General features: G+C 37.4%; 1 protein-coding gene across 1 annotated transcript in view; it reads left to right on the top strand.

Moving 5' to 3' along the window:
* LOC140732128 (uncharacterized) overlaps positions 1-20,381 on the top strand; it is a 205,073-nt gene that overhangs the window by 137,869 nt on the left and 46,823 nt on the right. The window contains exons 36-44 of the mRNA XM_073054312.1: positions 503-572; positions 2,305-2,439; positions 3,718-3,870; positions 5,324-5,522; positions 6,129-6,347; positions 8,561-8,757; positions 13,317-13,474; positions 14,796-15,026; positions 17,621-17,723. Of these exons, the coding sequence (XP_072910413.1) occupies positions 503-572; positions 2,305-2,439; positions 3,718-3,870; positions 5,324-5,522; positions 6,129-6,347; positions 8,561-8,757; positions 13,317-13,474; positions 14,796-15,026; positions 17,621-17,723 (1,465 nt within the window). The remainder of the gene's footprint in view (positions 1-502; positions 573-2,304; positions 2,440-3,717; positions 3,871-5,323; positions 5,523-6,128; positions 6,348-8,560; positions 8,758-13,316; positions 13,475-14,795; positions 15,027-17,620; positions 17,724-20,381) is intronic.

Raw genomic sequence — 20,381 nt, forward strand, 5'->3', positions numbered from 1 at the left:
GGGCAGGTGGCCTCAGCAGGCAACCTATTCAGATAACATGTTGATACGGGAATCTGAATGATTATATTGGCATGTGTTTTTTATGACATTTATTACTGAGTCATCTGGCACAATTGTACCTTTAGCTAATCAGAAGAGTGAAGTAGGGCAGGAAGTAAGTTTTCAGAAGTTGGACAACAGCAGACAAACCATTTCTGAAAATAGACTTTGGGGCTGTGAATTTTATTCGTGCAGATGGTGACTGTATAGATTTTTTAAAAACTTGTTTACAATAGGTTGCTTGTGGGGAATGGAATTAAATTATGTGACATCAAAGTAGAGGTGTGTGACAGGAGTAAGTGACCAAATACTGTGTCTTTATTCCTATATATTCTTCTTACAGAATGTCGCCAACTTAGTTTGTGGACATATTAGTCATACAGACTTACTTTGTAGTATATTAGACATCTAAATCATCAAACTGCTCAGATAGTAATACTTTTATAAAATCAATTCTATTTAGTGTCTCCTGTGTACGACCGCATTCAGCCAGGGAGCCTATATTATCACTCTTTTTGAAGGGGAAGGAAAAGGTAAGGAACTCTTAAAATGTGACATTAACTTATCTGACATCCTGATGATAAAAACTGTGTAGAAAATATAAATTAACACACACAATCTGTATGGATTGTGATAAATGAGAAAAATGTAGCAGAACTTCCAGCTTAATATTTGTTTTAAATGAAGGTCTTTTAAAAAGTACAAAGAACTTGTAAGAAAAAATATATTTGAAGAAATCTAATTTTCTAGGAAGATAAATCTTTATTTCTGTGCTTATCACTCTTTTGGCTGATATTTATTGCACTCGGAATGCTTTTCAAACTCATTCCTTCTGCTTCATTGTCAAAAGTGACCTTTCAGTCATTACTTGCATGTAAGTTTGTACAGACTCTGTACAAACAATTTTACAAAATTTTCTCTGGTCTTCTAAACTTCCATATCATTCTTTCCATTGAATTTGTCTTTGGTACATGGACATAGAATAGCACAGCAGCACACATAAAATTGTGAAGGAACTGTGCATGTCAGGCAGTACCTATGGAGGGAAACGTGCAGTCAATGTTTCGGACCAAAATCCTCCATCAGCTCGTTTCTCTTCATAGATGTTGCCTTATCTGAGTTCCTTCAGAATTTTGTGCGTGTTGCACCTGCAGAATCTTTTGTGTCTCTATAAAACAATCGGACACAAATAAAGACCCTTCAGTGACCATGTCTGCATTGTCTATGATGCCAACCTAACTGATCCCATCTATGGGCACAAGATCTGTATTCCCTGCCTGTCTAAATGCCTCTTAAAACATTGTCATTGTATCTGCTTCTCCCACCTTTTGTGGCAGCACACTTCAGACTCCAGTCACTCGCTGTGTAAAAATAAACTTACCTTGCCAATCTCCTTTAAACGTTCCTCATCTCGCCTTCTACCTATACCCTCTAATATTTGACATTTCCATCCTGGAGAAAAAGACAATGACTATCAACCCTATCTATGTCTGCAATAATTTAATGTTACCCCTATGAAGTTGTCCCTCAGCTTTTGACTCTCTGGAGAAAATATTCCAATTGTGTCCAACTTCTCCTCATAGCTCATGCTCTGCAATCCAGGCAATGTTGTGGTGAAGCTCTGCTGCTCCTTCTCCAAAGCCTCCATATTCATTCTGAGTGGCCACATTCATGATCCAGCTCTCACTCTACCAGTTACCTCTCAACTAGTCATCTCCAAGGTCATTTCCAGACTACCACTAAAATTGAACAGCCTTCCACCACCTTGCTTCACCCACTGTGTTAGTACTGTGTTAAAGGCATAGAAATAGTCTATTAAGAGACTGTATGAGAGTGAGCAGTTGATATTTACCTGAATATTTATCTAAAAGTGGAGGCTTTGTAAGTTTCAGCTTTTCCTTTCCTTAATCTTCCTCATTCAATTCTTTTGGGATTTGGGAGGAAATCAGAGCATATGACGGAAACACCTGTGGTCTTGGAGAGACAATAATTTGTGATTATAATGTAGCATTGCTACATTCAGTTACTTTGTGGTTTGAGGAAATGTGGTTATTGTGTTTTTAAAATAGCTTTGCTTGTTTTTTTTTGCTAAGTGCTCCAAGAGCAAACTGGCAGATAATGTACAAAGAGCAAAACAAGTGAATTTAATTTCATATTTGCTAGCTTTAAATCTGAACATATGATGAACTCATTATGTCTCACTAGAAATGGACTTCAGAGACTTCAGAGGCTTATGTTTTGTCAAATGGACTTTTTGTTTTCCAGGACTCCAGTGGGATAACATGTACGAAGCTATTGGGGGTGCAGAAAATGTATCGTTTGCTTGCATTTGCTGGATGCTTGTGGTTGATTCACTGATATACCTCATACTAGGCTGGTATCTACATAATGTCTTCCCTGGTATGAAAAGCAATTCTTCTTCACTAATTATCAATGCAAATTTGTACTAGAATTAGGGGAATGCATTTATTTTAAGAGATGAAACACAATTATAGAAGAAGCCAAGGGCTCTGTGGTTATTTACCAAAGTAATCTGCAAGGTATTTACTGGAATTTATATTAGCGTGGATTATTTTTTATTCTATGCTATGTGTAATAGGGATTGCATTAGACATTTTTGGGAGATAGTTGATTAAAGGCACCCTAGTATGAACAAAAAATAATTAGAGTGTTTTAAATGGTTAAAGCAATGCATTGTAAAATTTGTTACAGTATCTTAGAAAATATAGGCATTCTGTATCTGCTACTGCTGATTTTTTTATTTGGATTTGTCAAATTTTAGTCTCCTCTCTCTTCCCCATGTATATCTATGTATGTTTTTTTCAAATGGTCATGGCGTTCTTTTAAAATATATATTCTAAGTGTAAATTTTATTAATTCACTCACTGGATGTTGGTCGTAAGTTGAATGTAAATAAGATTGATCCCTGCAGAATTTTTGCTTATTTATACTGATGGATGTCCAATCTTTCTGGGATCACTAAATCCCCTGTTCAGACTATATGTGAAGTTAAAATCTCAATTCAAGTAAGTCACACGTGTAAAGCATTTTGTAACTGAACAATCTACCAAATCGTATTTCTAAAAAATAATTTGGAATCTATATTTTTATCAGAAATTTGACTGATAGTTACACTCTTCAAATCTTGCATTATATGTTTTAGGGGAAAGAATAAAAAAAATCCCTCTGCAACTTGGTAACCTCACATTTATAATTATTTCTATGGATTGAAAATAGGGGAGATCTTGGCACACATGCCCGAAACAACACTACTCATTTCATTCTAACTCAAAAGCATTAGTTTACCCAGATTACCTCAGCTAGTTCCTTGAAGCTACATCCCTTTAAATGCTATTCAACTCAATTTTCTTAACGAATTGCTGTGCAAAGCTTTTCTGAAATCCATTTATATACTGTACTTTATGGGGCATTGCTATAAAACTAAATCACATTAATTTTATTTGGGGATTAAAATAAATATTCATGTCAATTTTGTGTAATGAAAATTACACTGATTCACTTTTATGCCCCCTCTCTCTTCTAAAGTTTTTTAAAAGATGTGTGAAATACTATTTTCTGAGAATGCTTGTCTGTAAATGCTTTGTAGTCTTTTATTTGTGTTCATATAAGAAGTCCCATATTACATAATCACTTTTAACTTTATCTCCCATATTTTAGGTAAATATGGAACTCGCAGACCTTGGTATTTTCCATTTACAGGTTCATATTGGATGAATCTGTGCAGTTGTGTAAAAAAGCATGATAGAAAGATAGGAGAAGGGTACTGGGCTGAAAATCTGAACCACTACAACCAGCAAATGAATGCAAAAGGTAACATTTAAAAGTTCAGGCACTTTAATTTTTCTGTGTCTGAGAATCCACTTAGAGATATACAGTAGCTTAAAAAAAGCAAATTGCTACAGGTGATGAAAATCTGAAATCGCACAAAAAGCTGGAAATTATAACAAACCAGGCAGTACCTGTGTAGCGAGAAATAGGTTTACATTTCTGGGAAATTAACCTTCAGAAGGCTTGTTAAGGAAATAGCAAAGCTGATTTTTCACTATGCAGTGCCCATTCTTATATTTGCAAACTCTTCCAGCCCTAGAACCTTCTAAGAAATCTGTGTTCCTTAAATGTCAACCACTTATCCATCCCCTTCCCTTTTCAATTTGCCATTATAGATGATCATGGTCTCCACCCTTATGCCATACGTTCTAAAAGTCATTCTCAAGATTTCTTCACTAATTTGCAATTTTCTTCTCAAAACCTAAAACTGTGAAATTGCAGTCTGAAGCTTTCATGCATTAAGTACCATAATGTGCAATGAAATGGAATCCTTTTCCAAAACATTCTTGCCCTCCTGAACTTGTTATTGATGATAGTTTGTGTGTGGTTTGACTAATAACCAAAAAATGATCATTCTTGAAGTACAAAATGTTAACATTTTCCCCCCTTCTTCTGGGAAATCTCAGATACATGATAAGTGATTTTAAAAACCTTTGCACTGTTAGAACTAGAAGGAAGAAGGACAGAGCAACTATTATCAACATAGGCTCTGGGTTTGCCTGTTTTGGAAGTCAGTTCCATTCAAGCCAACCTTTCAGAGTTCACAGGAGAATCTAAGGAACTATGAGCTGACTCCCAGAACTGTCGTGTCACAGTATGAAAAAGTTACAGAATCAGTCCTTGTGGTTAATACCACAGGTTGCCATAGCAAACCCTTGGATATAACCTATTAGCCACAAAGGGCCCAACCTACCAAATATAGAGACGCAGTTGTTGTGCTAGTCCTCAACGTTGACTCTAGATACCATGAAGTGTCCAAGTTTCAGTAGTTACTAACGTGGAAATCTCCTCCTACTTCTTACCTATGGACTTGCCTCAGTACAGGGACGCAATGTGTTCTCTGGATTGGGACTAATGCCCAATATTAGTGTGACTACTATTGAGCTAATCAAGACCTGACGGGCAATGTTATCAGGCTGGGCACCAACAAGCAGTGAAGCAGAGCTAAGCTTTTATCCTCCCCAACCTTTCTATGTGCATCTCTCCATAGCAGTGCTGGAAGAAGAGATCACTACATGATCCTTAAATGTGTTTATACCAAGTACATTGCCCTTGTGTGGTGTGACACTGTATTTGTGCTAAGTGGAATAGATTTAGAACAGACATTGAAAATGAAAGAACTATTGATCCTTGACCCTGTAAGTTAATTTACATAAGTAAAAGAATCAAGTTTGGAATTATGACAGCCATTTCATCTGTTCCTTTCTTTCAACAGATGAGCCTTCGAATTATATTAACTTCCATGGGAAAGAAGGGATAACCAATAATTTGGAGATAGGAGTAGCTGTAAGGTCTCTCACCAAAGTTTATAAGCACAATGACAAGGTAGCTGTTAAAGACTTGAATCTTGATTTCTACAAAGGAGAAATTACAGCTTTGTTGGGACCCAATGGAGCAGGGAAGACAACAATAATGTAAGTGATAATTTATAATCTGCTAAGTAAACCTTAAACATCTGCAGATAAAGGGATCTTGAGCCATTACTTTTCACTAGTGGTCAGACTAAATAAGTAATTTAATTCAGCAAGTGTTCATTTTCAAAGCATTTCTGTAGCTAAAGATTTAGTGAATAAGGTATTTTTTCTCATCAGGTTCTTTTTCTAAAACTGTACATTTAAGCGTTCGGGATTTGATTGAAAAGGCTTTCTTTATAACTACATCATGTACCACTAGACTGCTGGTGGATAAAATTTGGTTTTGCATTTATGATGTCAATGCAAAGAAAAAGTTAGTGAAAGAGTTATTCCATATATGTTGCTGGATGTAATTATGTTTTTTGATTTACTCTTTGCAAAGCCCATTGGTTTGTATGTGTGCTTACTTTTGGTAGCCACATCACAATTATATTTCACAGTTCCAGAGTTTTAATCTAGCTCGGACATTATTGAATGCAATGAAGGAGAATTGTGAAAATGACAATTTGTAATTACTCGCCTATTAATAAAAAAGTTTCTTGCTGCTTTGCAGTCTATTAAGTTGTGTATCCTAAAACAGTTTGTGGTGTTTTGCTCTCCACAAAGGTCAATGTTAACTGGCTTGCACCAACCCACCTCTGGGGTTGTTTATGTTGGCGGAAGGAATATGAATCGAGATATCTCAGACATTAGAGAAGATCTGGGAGTGTGCCTCCAACATGACGTCCTGTTTGACACCTTAACCGTTGAAGAGCACCTTCAGTTATATGGCACAATAAAAGCACCAGAGTGGACAAAAGAGAAGTTGCAGAAAGAGGTGAACATGTAAGTCTCAGTATGTTGACATACTAAACAATTAAGTATCTACAAAAGAGCTTTGGGCAGGAGATTCTAATGGGTGTCATTTGATTTTCAAGTGCATCTGACCCCAAACTGGCCTATTTCAAGCCTGGTGCAAATTTAGTTTCCAGAATCTTCTGTACTTCTTTCCATAATATGGGGCATACACCCAGACTGAACTGATCAGCAAGCTAATTTTCTGAATTTTGCCCATTTATGGCCTAAATTTTATAAGTTAAAACAAATTATGTTACTGATTTTGTGGTTATGAAGGTGAATATTCATTAAGATTTGAAAGAATATGTTATTTCAAAGACAAAGTCCACTTACCTCCATCATTTGATGATAATTATTTTTTTGGCTAGTCAGCTTTCTGACCTTAAGAAACTACATGTATTGTCATATTCAAAACTTTTTTTAAATTATAAAAAAAAACTTAACTCTTCTGTTTACCTGATATGCTGTACGTATAAACTCCCAAAAAGCCTTGTTTCTGTCACTTACAGTGAGTTTGAACAGATTGAACAGAACTAGGTTGAACATAAGAGTTACAGTTAACTTGAAATACAGAGGGCAAATGGATACTAAAACCAACCAACGTGCCTCAGCAAAGCAGTCAGGTTCTTGATTTTTGTTTGCTATGAATACCAGGGTTGACCACAATCTATTGGCCCATACGTTGTGTCTTTCCTTGCTTCAGTGCTTAATGGTTAATCTCATGTTCACTCAGTTTCTGTATTATGGCTGGTGGAAAGTTGCTGAGTGTCTGCTGGCAGAACTCTGATACCTTGGAGGATAACTTGAGTGAGGTCCCATTCTCTAGTGAGCATGCTTGATATATGCTGATTGGCTTTGAGGCAGTAACAAAGACCCTGATGGAATGGCTGCACAATGAAATCCACTGCCTTTGTTTCCCACTATCCTCAGAGTCCACCTGATTGATCAAGCTTTTAATCACCAATCCTAATATATCCCTCACCCATTGTCTTTTTTATCCTATTATTTCTGTGAACTATCTTTGCATGTTATTTGTTCCTACAGCAAGGATCCTATATAAATGCTTCTTGTTGTTGTTAGCTATGTATATTGAAATTTTCTGGAGGGATTATTCTGCATTGTTTGCAGTGGATCTATTTTAGTGGATGGTAGTCTGGAAAAAACGTGGAAAGCTTCTGCTCATGTTCCATCGTATATCTTATTCTGTAAAGCTCTACGCCAGAGGTGCTAATCCATAATTAATGCTGCCTCCTATTCTGTGTGAAGTGCACATTATGTCTGATCTATGCATATTCAAATTGTTTTACTTGATATCGTGTCTCGCTGTTACTTGTGCTATTTTATCTCTCATGCCAAACAGTTAACCGAAAGAGAAGTTAATTTGACTAGCTAATTTCAAATAAGCTGCTAGCTCACAACCTTGCAAGCTTGAGCAGATATGACATTTCTAGTGGAGCAGAGGGACAGAAATACTCAGCTGTCACAGTCAAAAACCCAATAGTGTATATTCAATAGAGATTAACTTACAGAAATCCTGCAATGATCAAGACATCAGTTTTATTTCTCCCATTACAGGCATTTGTGCAGTCCTTAACCACACTCACTCAGGGGCCCTAAAGCCCTACAGTTTTTTAAAGACATTTTATCCTTTCAGAAAGCTACAATATTTCTTACATCAAGGACTCTAAAGAAATATATTGTACATTTAAAGAACTTCACTTCCTTAATGTCTACTTATTCAAACTCAACTTTTTAAGTTGTTTGATATTCTAACTATTAAATCAATAGAATTCTGAAGAATGTGTGAACTTGTCAATTCTATGCAAAATCTCTATTTATCTTTACACAGTGTGATTTTTCAGCACTATTTTTCTATATTTTAATCATTTGTATGTAAGTTCGTCATGGTGGCAATGCTATATAAAACCTCTGCAGCACACACAAAATGCTGGAGGAACTCAGCAGCCCAGGCAGCATCGATGGAAAAGAGTCAATAGTTGACATTTTGGGCTGGGACCTTTCATCAGGACTCAGACCTGTGTTCTGATGAAGAGTCTTGGCCTGAAACATTGAGTGTTTACTCTTTTCCATGGATACTGCCTGGACTGCTGAATTCCTCCAGAATTTTGTATGTGTTGCTTGGATTTCCAGCATCTGCAGATTTTTCTTGTGTTTATATATAAAACCTTTGTTTCTTTCAGGGCCCTTGAGAAAGCAGGAATTTATCAGTATCAGCATAAACATGTTGGAACTTTGTCTGGAGGAACAAAAAGAAAGCTCTCATTAGCGATTTCATTTATTGGAAACTCCACTACTATAATTTTGGATGAACCCACCAGCGGCGTTGATCCTTGTTCTCGACGTAATATCTGGGATATAATACTGAAATACAGAGAAGGTGAGGAAGTATGAAGTTTACTCTGACAAAATATTATATAATCTGTGGGATTTCTCAAGTTACCCCTGGTATGGAATTTAATTTTAATCTGGGATACAAAAAGGGAGAGAGAGAACACCTCATTATCATGACTGAATTCTTCTTTATCCTACATTTATGACCACTCTTCATGGATATTGGAAACCACCTTTTGTACTTTAAAATAACAGATTCAATTTCATTGACAGATTGTCAACAAGTCTTCATTGAAATAAGTGTTCTGTGTTCCCCTTCGGTCAGGTGTTCCCAACCATTTTTTATGCCGTAGACCAATCCCATTAAGCAAGGGGTCCATGGAGCCAAGTTGGGAACCCCTACCTTAGAGCATCTTTCTGTGCAATAGCAAATGCTGCCAATATCAACTGAGAGGCTGATCACGTTGATGGTGAATTGATATTGAATAAGAAAATGAGAGGTCAGAATAATCAGATATCTCCTCAACTGTGCGTTATCCTTCAGTGTCATTGTAGGTCCTATACCTCAGACCTATGTTTATGTGAACTCTTAATTTTATATCTTAATTTTCTATGTCCTAAAATCTGTTGGCCTCATCAAAGTTTGGATGCAAAATTATTTTTGCTACAATCTGACAGATTTTTAAACAATTTAATTTTTATATATTTAACATAAGAAAATAGCCAGTTATAGTTCTCGCCCCTTGGTTCAAATCAGTGAAGGGAAGTTGAAACTCATTAACCCAACTGATGACGTAGTTTGCTTCTGACAGGCCAGGCCTTACTCTCTTACAACTGGTTTTAGAACATAGACCATAGAACATTACTACACAGTACCGGCCCTTTGGCCAATGAAGTTATGCTGACCTTTTAACCTACTCTAAAATCCACCTATCCCTTCCCACCAATATAGCCCTCTAGTTTTCTGTTCATCCACGTACCTACCTAAGATTTTCTTAAATGTCCCTAATGTATCTGTCACTTTCCTCCATTCACCTTAAGATTATGGCCCCAGTATCAGCATTTCCGCCCTGGGAAAAAGTCTGTAGTTATCCACTCAATGCATGCCTCTTATCACCTTGCACACCTTTCATCCTCCTTTGCTCCAAAGAGAAAAGCCCTATCTCACTCAACCTATCCTCATAAAACATGCTCTCTCATCCAGGCAGCACCCTGATAAATCTGGTCTGTACCCTCTCTAAAGCTTTCACAACCTTCCCATAATGAGGTGACCAGAACTGAACTCACTATTCAAGGTGTGGTCTAATCAGGGTTCCATAGAGCTGCAACATTACCTCGTAGCTTTTGAACTCAATCCCCCAGCCAATGAAAGCCAACACACATCTTATTAACCACCTTATCAATCTGTGTGGCAACTTTGAGGGATCTATGGACTTGGACCCCAAGATCCCTCTGTTCCTCCATGCTGCCTAGAATCCTGCCATTAAGCCTGTATACTGCCTTCAAAGTTGACCGTCCAAGGTATATCATTTCTGACTTCTTGAGATTGAACTCCACCTGCAACTTCTCAGCTCAGCTCTGAATCCTGTCAATGTTCTATTGTAGTCTATGACAACCTTCTTTAATATTCACAACTCCACCAACCTCCATGTCATCAGCAAACCTACCAACCCACCCTTCCACTTCCTCATCCAAGTCATTTATAAAAAAATCACAAAGAGTAAGAGTTCCAGAACAGATCCCTGCAGAACACCACTGGTCACCGACCTCCATCTACAAACTTCCTCTGCCTTCTATGGGTAAGCTACACAGCCAAGTTTCATCAGATCCCATGCCTTTTGACTTTCTGAATGTGACAACATTGGAAAACCTTATCATTCACCTTTCAAAAATCCATATACTATATACCACATCCACTGTCTACCTCCATCAATGCGCTTTGTCACATCATCAAAGAATTCAGTCAGGCTTGTGAGTTACGACTTACCCCTCGCAAAGCAGTGCTATCACAATTCAAACTATGCTTCTACAAATGCTGGTAAATCCTGTCTCTAAGAATCTTCTCCAATAATTTGCCCAACACTGAAGTAAGACTCATTGGTCTAGAATTACCAAGGTTATCCCTATTCCTTTTCTTGATCAGTGGAATATCATTTGCCACCCTCCAGTCATCTGGTACTACCTCTGTGGCCAGTGAGGGTCACTGTTATCCTTTAGTAACGTGGGATGTGTCCTGTCTGGCCCTGGGGACATCTCTCAATGCCCTTGGGATGGAAATGCCTTCAAAAAGCAGTGGATACAGCACAGTCCATCACGGGTAAAGCTCTCCCCACCTTTGAACACATCTACGTGAAATATTGTTGCAGGAAAGCAGCATCCATCATCAAGGACCCCCATCATCTAGGCCATGCTTTCTTCTTACTGCTACCATCTGGAAGGAGTTACAGGAGCCTCAGACCCACTCCATCAGGCTCAGGACTCATTATTACCCCTCACCATCAAGCTCATGAAACAAAGGAGATAACTTCACTTGCCCCATCACTGAACTGTTCCCATAACCTATGGGCTCACTTTCAAGGATTCTTCATCTGATGTTCTCAATATTTATTGCTAATTTATTATTATTATTATTATTATTATTATTATTATTATTCCTTTGTTTTTTTCTTCTTCCATTTGGACAGTTTGTTGTCTTTCGCACATTGGTTGTTTGTCCTGTTGAGTGTAGTCTTTCAGTAACTCTATTGTGTTTCTTGTATTTATTATGAATGCCCACAAGAAAATGAATCTCAGGGTAGTATCTGGTGAAATATACAGTATGTACTTTGATAATAAATTTACTTTGAACTTTGAACATATTATGATCCTGTGTTACCTCTTTCTAAGGTTTTGATTTAATTTTTTACCAAACGAGCCAGCCCACCCAGTCAGCCTGGCTTTCGATACAATGTGCTTTCTTGGATGTTAAGCTTCCTACTATGATCTTCTTTCAGCCACGACTCAGTGATGCCCACAATTTCATACCTGCAAATCTCTGAAGATCATCTTATTCTGTATACAGCATGCATTCAAATATTACACCTTCAGTCCTGTATTCATCTCCCTTTTCAATTTTGCCCCCATGTTACACTTCCTGTCGTTCCTCACAGTCTCACTACAAACTGTATCTCTGGTACTTGTATACCAACTGCCCCAACCTCAGCTCTATCAATCTAGTTTCCATCTCCTTGCCAAATTAGTTTAAACCCTCCTGAACAGCTCTAGCAAACCTGCCTGCAGGGATATTGGTCCCCTTTGAGTTCAGGTGTAATCCATCCTTTTTTATACACACCTTACTCTACCCAGAAGAGATCTTAGGAATCTAAAACCCTTCTTCAGCCATGGATTAATCTGCCAAATCATTCTGTTCTTACCCTCAATAGCATGTTGCATAGGCAGTAATCAAGAGATTACTGCTCTTGAGGTCCTACTTCTCAGCTTTCTACCTAACTCACTATATTCTCTCTTCAGGGCTTCACCCACTTTCCTACAAATGTCGTTGGTACCAATATGTATCCCAACTTCGAGCTGTTCACCTCCTTTAGAATGCTGCGGACAGTTCTAAGACATCCCTGACTCTGGCACCTGGGAGGCAGCATACCATTTGGGTGCTGGACATTTCATGTCCAGAGAATCTCCTGTCTGTTTTCTCTAACTATGGAATCCCCTATCTCTACTGCACTCCTCTTTTCTCCCACCCCCTTCCCTTCTGAGCCACAGAGTTAGACTCTGTGCTGGAGACCCGGTTGCTGGAGCTTCCCTTTGGTGGGTCATTCCCACACCCAACTGTATTCAAAGTATGTTTATTACTGACGGGATTGGCCACAGGAGTACTCTAGGCTGCCTATTCCCTTTCTCTCTCCTGACTGTCACCCAGCAACCTGCCTCCTTCAAGTTAAGGGTGACTTCCTCTCCTATCTATCATGTCTTCATTCTCCCATGTGAATCGAAGGTCATCCAGCTGCAGCTCCAACTCCCTAAACATTGACCCTAAGAAGAAGTAATGACAACAACAGCAACACAAACCCCTTTCCCCAACTTCCCATTCACTCACACACACTGACAGGTCAAAACAGGCTGCCTTTAGCCATTTCAGATGGGCTGTTTGTATCAGAGAACTTACGAGTGTCATTAATTTTTATTCCATTCGGCTTCAAAACTCATGGAAGTGTAAGCGGCTTCAAGAAAAGAAAAGTCAGAACAAAAGCAGTGCTAACATGCAAAAACTGTAAAATACTTCCATAAGCTAAAACTATCTAGCAGTTTTAAGTGCTAAATATATATGGCAGGATTTATGCCCACTAAATTGATGGCAAGATAATAAAGAGGAAATGGTAGGTCTGGTTTATTCCACATTACTATTTACTCAGTCTCGATTGTTGGATAAATTCACTATTTCCATGCTTCATCAGGTACAGTGAATTAATAGCACAGAAATTATGTACTTCTGAAATCAGGAAACCATATTGCTAATACTGCATGTGCTATACAACAAATTTTTAATTAATAATACTCACCTACCTGTTTGCCATTGTGATCTGTACGCATCTGTTTTCATCTTCCCAGGTCGAACCATTATATTCACGACTCATCATTTAGATGAAGCTGATGTCCTGAGTGATCGAATTATCATTCTTGAAGGTGGTCAGTTGAAATGCTGTGGTTCCCCTACTTACTTAAAAGAACAGTATGGACACGGTTATAGCCTCATCATGTCAAAAAAGGTCATGATTCTGAGCTTGTGATGTATATGTAGAATATAAGCTGAATGATCTTGATGCCATGAATCGTGGTATTGTTAAAAGATTATGCTGCTGTTAAGTTCTGAATTTCAAACTTTAAAACTTGTAATTTTCCTTGCTTGAAGAACTTGGTTGGGGAGCAGAGGAAATGGAAAACACTTGCTATTTTAACCCCTAGCTTCTCTATCATAGTCTAGATCTAACCACCACATAAACCTGGCCAGAGTGACATGAAGCATGGGTCAAGAGTACAAAATTATGTAATATGGAATAGTGGGGTCCCAAGCAAGTTCTTTCTGGAATAAAATCAAAATACTTTTAAAATATCAACAATTTTACATAACTAGGCCTCTTCCTGTCTTGGAGCCTTCTTGTACAGCTTCCACAAGTGCAACAGCCCTTGTTTATGAGAAATGTGCGGTGTTAAAATAATTATAGCATCTGACTGATTATACAATCAATTACAAAATGTTATCCAGGACTCACACTTCCCCCGGTGGGCTCTCTTTCAAGTACCAATTTCAAATGAGTGTAGAGTACTTACAGGTTCAAGTGCTTCAGTTACATTATAAATTGACTCTCTAAATAACTGATGGAACCTTAATGAGAGCTGCTCACAGCACTCATTAAACAGAGAGATGAGTTAATATTCCTTTAACTGCTGTAATTTATTGTATGGGGAGAATATTATGTTATGGTAAAGTACACTGTAATAAAAGGAACTTTTATATTCAATAGCCAATTACAATAGTCAGTAGGTCTCCATCTACACTTTATTTACTTCACTGGAAAACAGTAATAGAAATCAAATAAATGGATAATGAAATATATTTGATTTTATTTATTCATATTTATTTCATCTGTTTAATTTTAAATATATATATTATCAAAAGCTGTACCTGTGTATCATGGTTGCTATGAACTACTTCTTTATATTACTTATTATAAAGTAAATATATTTGAAAGTGTATAAGCTGAAGGTCCTACACCGATATGTGTTGGCAGTGTATAACACTCTTTGCTAAAAGGTGTTCTCAGAAATTCTCTAATGGAATGGATAAAAATTAAAATAGTATCAATAAGTGTCATTTGTGTTTGAGCAAGTTTTAGTCTTTCATGTAGGAACTAGTTACAAATCATTAGGTTATCAATAGCTTCAGCAATCTCACAGCAAGAGTTTAATGTGCTGCTAAATCATTTTGTTCATGGAAGTATGATTATTGAAAATAATTTAGATAGTTTGGCTTACAAATTGATAATCAAAAGTTTGCATTAGTAACTTCTGTTACTCTTATTTTATCAGCCTTCTGCAGAAGGATCTGATGAGTCATGTGATGTTGGCCTTGTGACTTCCCTGGTAAAGGAACATATTCCCCAGGCCTTTTTGAAAGAAAATGCCTTTGGAGAATTGACATACGTTATTCCCTCTGCTGAAGATAAGACTGCTTTTGAGAAATTGTTGCATGCTCTGGACGAAAATATGGAAAAACTATATCTAAACAGCTACAGCATCTCTGATACTACACTGGAAGAGGTAGGGCTTCTATTAGTCACATTAGCATTAATGATGCTGAAAGGCATTTAACTGAAATTCCAGGCTGATTTTGAATAGCTCAAAAGTCAAAAATAATTTACTGTATTGCATTTCATTCCAATAATCTGAAGACAAATTAAGAGGAGCATTAAAGATGAGGCAGCTTGACAACCTGATGATAAATTGAGATAGAGTGTAAATTGAAGAAAAAAGACAAGTGGGGTTTGATGAGTGTGTAGTCCTACACATAACTAGGACATGAATGTTTAATGGTCTTGAAACAACTCAGAGTAAAGCTGTGTAAATGACACCTTTTATCTGAAATCTTTGAGGATTTTATTTATACATGGACCCAACAGGTTCAATGAAATCCAGTGGATTTCTACTATTGTGTGGAATTAGGAAACACCACACTTTAAATAAACTTAGTATTTTAAAAAAATACGGTATTTCACACCAGTGAATGTGTGGAATGGTTTTCCTGAAAGATTGGTTTGAGAATATGAATGGATTAACTTCATAAGAGTGTATTGCAAGACAATTTGGGTCATCAAACACACTAACACTTTTCAACTAAAGATTTTTACTGATTAATTTTTGACCAATTGTAAATGAACAAAGTAATTATGTTTTGAAGCTAATAGTTATTTTTCTTTTATTCTACCATTGGACTGCTACTTTCTGAATTCCCACAGCATGTGGAAATGGGGTAGGAGAGACAGAACTATCAAGCAATAGTCACCCAGTACTCTGGTCTAAATTTGGGAGATTGACAAGATTGGCTATGAAGTACAATTACTGCTGCAGTGGAGGAAGTTAAAATGGCCTAATTGAGAGCAAAGCTCTGCAACTTAAAATACAAATACATTTGCTTCCTTACCTTTCCAGTTCTGATGAAAGGTCACTGATTTGAAATGTTAAATCTGACCCTCCCTCTACTGATACCGTGTGCCTTTCTGAATAATTTCAACATTTTCTTTTCTTTGTGATCAAATCTTGATCCCAAAATAGGGAATTAAAGATTAGATAACCTGCTTTAATGATTTAGGTTGAAAAGTAATTGTGGGGAAGGATAGAGGGAAGACATCAGATTCTTTGAATTTTACCATTTTTTTTGTTAAACTCCTTTGCGGGTAGACTGGATGTCAATTTTTATTTCTCTTTCAATAATCAACATCTCTGATAGTATTTGAATGAAACTGAACTGTCAGTCTAGTTTATTAACTCCTTGTTTTAAGATGAACGTATCTTTCCAACTTAAAGCTATCATTGTCCAATGGCTGAAGCATAAGGATAGTCTTAATACAAATAGATTTTTAATTTTGATTCTGATTAATGAGCTTTTTAAAAGTTGCTTCATTGGCCTTAAACTTTTTTTGTTCCTGGTGATCTTATTTACACACACAATATGTGTTCATATAATAAAATTCTACTTTCCCCCTTTGGCCTCACCTTTGACTTCGATCTTCCATGACCCCTGAAGTGATGGACAGGCAATTGCTATTAGTTTTCCGCTCTTGTTACGTTTTGTTAACCAATACCTCTGCCCTGCCATGGAGTCAAACAGCACAGAAACAAGCCCTTTAGCCCACCATGTCTACTATGAAAATCAAATATCCATCTGTCCTAATGCCATTAACCAGCATTCCGTCCAGCACTCATACAGCAGCATCATAGAAAAGTACAGCACAGAAACTGGCCCTTTGGCCCATCTAGTTCATGCCAAGCCATTTAAACTGCTTACTCCCATCGACCTGCACCGGGACCATTGCCCGCCATATCCCTACCATCCATGTACTTATCCAAACTTCTCTTACATGTTGAATTGAGCTCACATGCACTGTTTGCGCTGGCAGCTTGTTCCACGCTCTCATGGCCCTCTGAGTGAAGAGTTTTCCCCTCATGTTACCCTTAAACATTTAATCTTTCACCCTTAACCCATGACCTCTAGTTACAGTCCCATCCAACCTCAGTGGAGAAAGCTTGCTTGCATTTACACTATCTATACCTGACATAATTTTAGTTACCTCTATCAAATCTCCTCTCAGTCTTCTACATTCTAAAGAATAAAGTCCTAACCTGTTCAATCTTTCCATATAACTCAGGTCGTTCAGACCTGGCAACCTCTTTGTAAATTTTCCCTGTACTATTTCAAACTTATTTACATCTTTCCTGTACATAGGTGACCAAAACTGCACACAATTGACCAAAACTGCAATTCACACACTCGCCTGGTGTTTGCCTGAATTCTGATGCACCTGTTCATTTCTAAGAAAGCACTGGTCTCTGATATATATAATTTGCTGAAAGTGTGTGATTGAGAGCTCAGTGGACTAGAAAATGCTTAATTTCATAATGGCAGTATTACTACACCAATGATAATTCAGGCAGCATTGCCAGCAGTTTACAGTTTGAAGAAAGTCATTTAATAATCTCACTTTAGCATACTGACTGTGTTCCATGTACAGTAAATGTGATAATACAATGCTTAATCTTTGTAGTTGCCATACAACATTGAATGTAACAATTTAAAATTTAAATTAATTAAATTTATAAGTACCTACACGGCATCTTTTCTGTTTATATTTCCTCAGGTGTTCATGAAGTTGATGCAGAATGAAGAACAATCTGAACAACATGACGATCAGGATGGACAGTCTCTAAAATCTGAGAGCACCACTTTTCCTGAGAATGATAGTGAGTCATTTAGCTGATTTGGTTTAAAATCATTAGCACTCAGAGCATCTCACTCACTTTAAAGTTATGGTGCCAGCTTTAACATATCAGAATTAAATAAGTCAGTCTGTGATCTCATAGTGAGCATATAATGGGGTCTGTTTTCATGTGATTTCTTTGATCATCACTGAGGACAGTTAGGAAGGGCTTACCCAATCAAAAGGCCTGAAGGTGTTTTATTTCCAGATCCATCAGTATTCTGTCCGAAGGCTGCTTTCAGCTGACTGCTCCTGATCACACAAAAATAGCTTAAAACCTTCCTTCAGAGTTTTGAATGGTAGAGCATACATTATCCTGGACACATGAAAATTAATCTGAGACCCTATTGATCTTGCTCAACCACAATAGTTTTCGAGACCCAGCCTGCTCTCAGCCGCAGCAAGACTCTCTTTTTCAAAGACTCCACTGAAATGACTCTGATTCGAATCTCAGTAGCACATGTACCACAGCTCTAGTGACCCTAGTTCAACCCTGGCCTCCGGTGCTGTTTTTATGGTCTTTCCAAATTGTCCCGATGATTATGTGGGTTTCCAATGGATGTTCCAGCTTCTTCCCATTTCTCAAAAATATGTAGGTTGATAGATAAATTAGCCACTGTAAATCACTCCCAGGGTGTAGATGAGTATTAGAATCTGGAGTAAGTTGATGGGAACTTGGGAAGAATAAGAAAGTTTATGTTATTAATGACATGTAAAAATACAAGGTTGACAGTAGGTGCAGTCTTAATGGGCCAAAGGGCCTGTTTCTGTGCTGAATCTCATTATGATCCGGCGGTAAGAAGGAGGTGCTACTATCAATCACATTATTGCCATACTCTCACACAACAAGGGTGCTGGAATTGGCTTTTGTATGTGGAGCCTAGAAACATTTAAGACTACTCTGAGGATTTGTTGTCAACTAGAGAATTAGCTGCATTTCAGATAGTAAGTCTACAGCATGTAAATACAAAACAAAGTTGAAAAGCAAATTAAACAGTAGTTTTATAAGAGGCTTGCTGCAGATAAGCTTGGAGAAATTTAATTCAAATATAATTTTGTGTAAGTTGTGTATTCATGCTGGAAAAATCAATCCACTTTTATATATTTCCAGTAATAGTCACCAAGGTCACACTTTACCTGTATCCACTTATCCTTTTCTACAATGGCATATCTATTCTGTTCATTAATTTTATATTAGTCTTTTTCAAATTGCTGACTCTGGTGGTGCATGCTACAGGCCTTCAACGCACTATGTGAAAAATGTTCCCCTTCTTCCAGAATTTTTAGTATTTAATCTCATACTCATTTGACATTCTTTAGGAAAAAAACACTACTTATTCTTCCAATTCTTCAGTTCAATCCTTTACTTTTTTATTGGTTTCTTTTCCTAATTCAATGTTTCTCCCTGAAAACAATTGTGAGATGCTGCACTGTATGTGAGGAGATTACGATCAAGATTGATGGATTTGTTGAATTATGGAAAACAGTGTTGCAAGGATAATGTTCTCTTTGTCTGATCCTATTCCCAGTTGACACGGTTCCGCAGCTCAAACTCATCCCTTACTGAGCACTAATTGGCAGCAATGTGACAACTTTGCTCCATCGTACAGATCAGCTGTAATCTAATAAGACTGTTCCTAAATTTCTTTATTCGAGATACCTAAAGATTGGCTTTTGCAGAAAATGGATATGCCTCACTGATTAACTCAGTAGGTGTCATTATAAGACTGTGTGCAAATCCTGAGCAATAATGTTTCCTTCTATGGTCCAGAAACTTAACTTGGTCAAGTTAGGGCTGGTCAACCCTAACTCTAACCCTGTATGACAATCATTTCAATTGGGAACAATAACCAAGGTTGGCAAAAACTAAATATAGTTAAGTTTCAGACTATTTCTAGCATGAAAATCTCATTATTTGGGGTGTAATTGAGCAATTTGTAATTGCAAGGTGCAGTTTCTACCAGTTATTTGTCAATTACTGACTGTGGGGAAAGTTCTATTTGATTGGATGGCTAAACTTGTCAATTTCAAATTCCTAATAGTCCTGTTTATCTGTTTATCATACAACCCTTGACCACTCTCAGTGTTTTCATCCTTCACTTACCTCACCAGAATTTGTAAGTTTTTTTTTTACGTTGTGGCAACTTGTACCAGGGCCAATACAGCCACTATGGCTTGACTTGGCCATTCCTCCAATGATATGTGAGTTGAAATTATGTAGTACTTGCTTTCGAGAGATTTGACAGTTGGGAACATTGAGTAGAGAAGACTCTATAGCAAGTTATTTGTTATATATTATTTTTGGCCTCTCTTTTGGCCACTAAAAGGATAGTTGGCATTTCAATGTATCGGGGTCCTGAACTTTGCACTTGATAACACCCAGCAATATTTGGCTCCATCATAGTTCCACCAACTCCCATATTCTCCATTCCTTCTTTTCACTGTACACGGCACCGTTGCCACTCTTTCAGCCACTCTTGGGGTTATGGAATTGTAGCCGAGCACTTATGGGATCTCTAATCTTCCTTATGGCTGACTTTTGTAGTCCACTGTGTTAATAAGACCATAAGATATAGGAGCAGAATTAAGCCATTTGACCCATCGATTCTGTTCCACCATTTCATCACGGCTGATCCATTTT

This window comes from Hemitrygon akajei, chromosome 8 (assembly GCF_048418815.1).
Source record: "Hemitrygon akajei chromosome 8, sHemAka1.3, whole genome shotgun sequence".
Taxonomy (NCBI): domain Eukaryota; kingdom Metazoa; phylum Chordata; class Chondrichthyes; order Myliobatiformes; family Dasyatidae; genus Hemitrygon; species Hemitrygon akajei.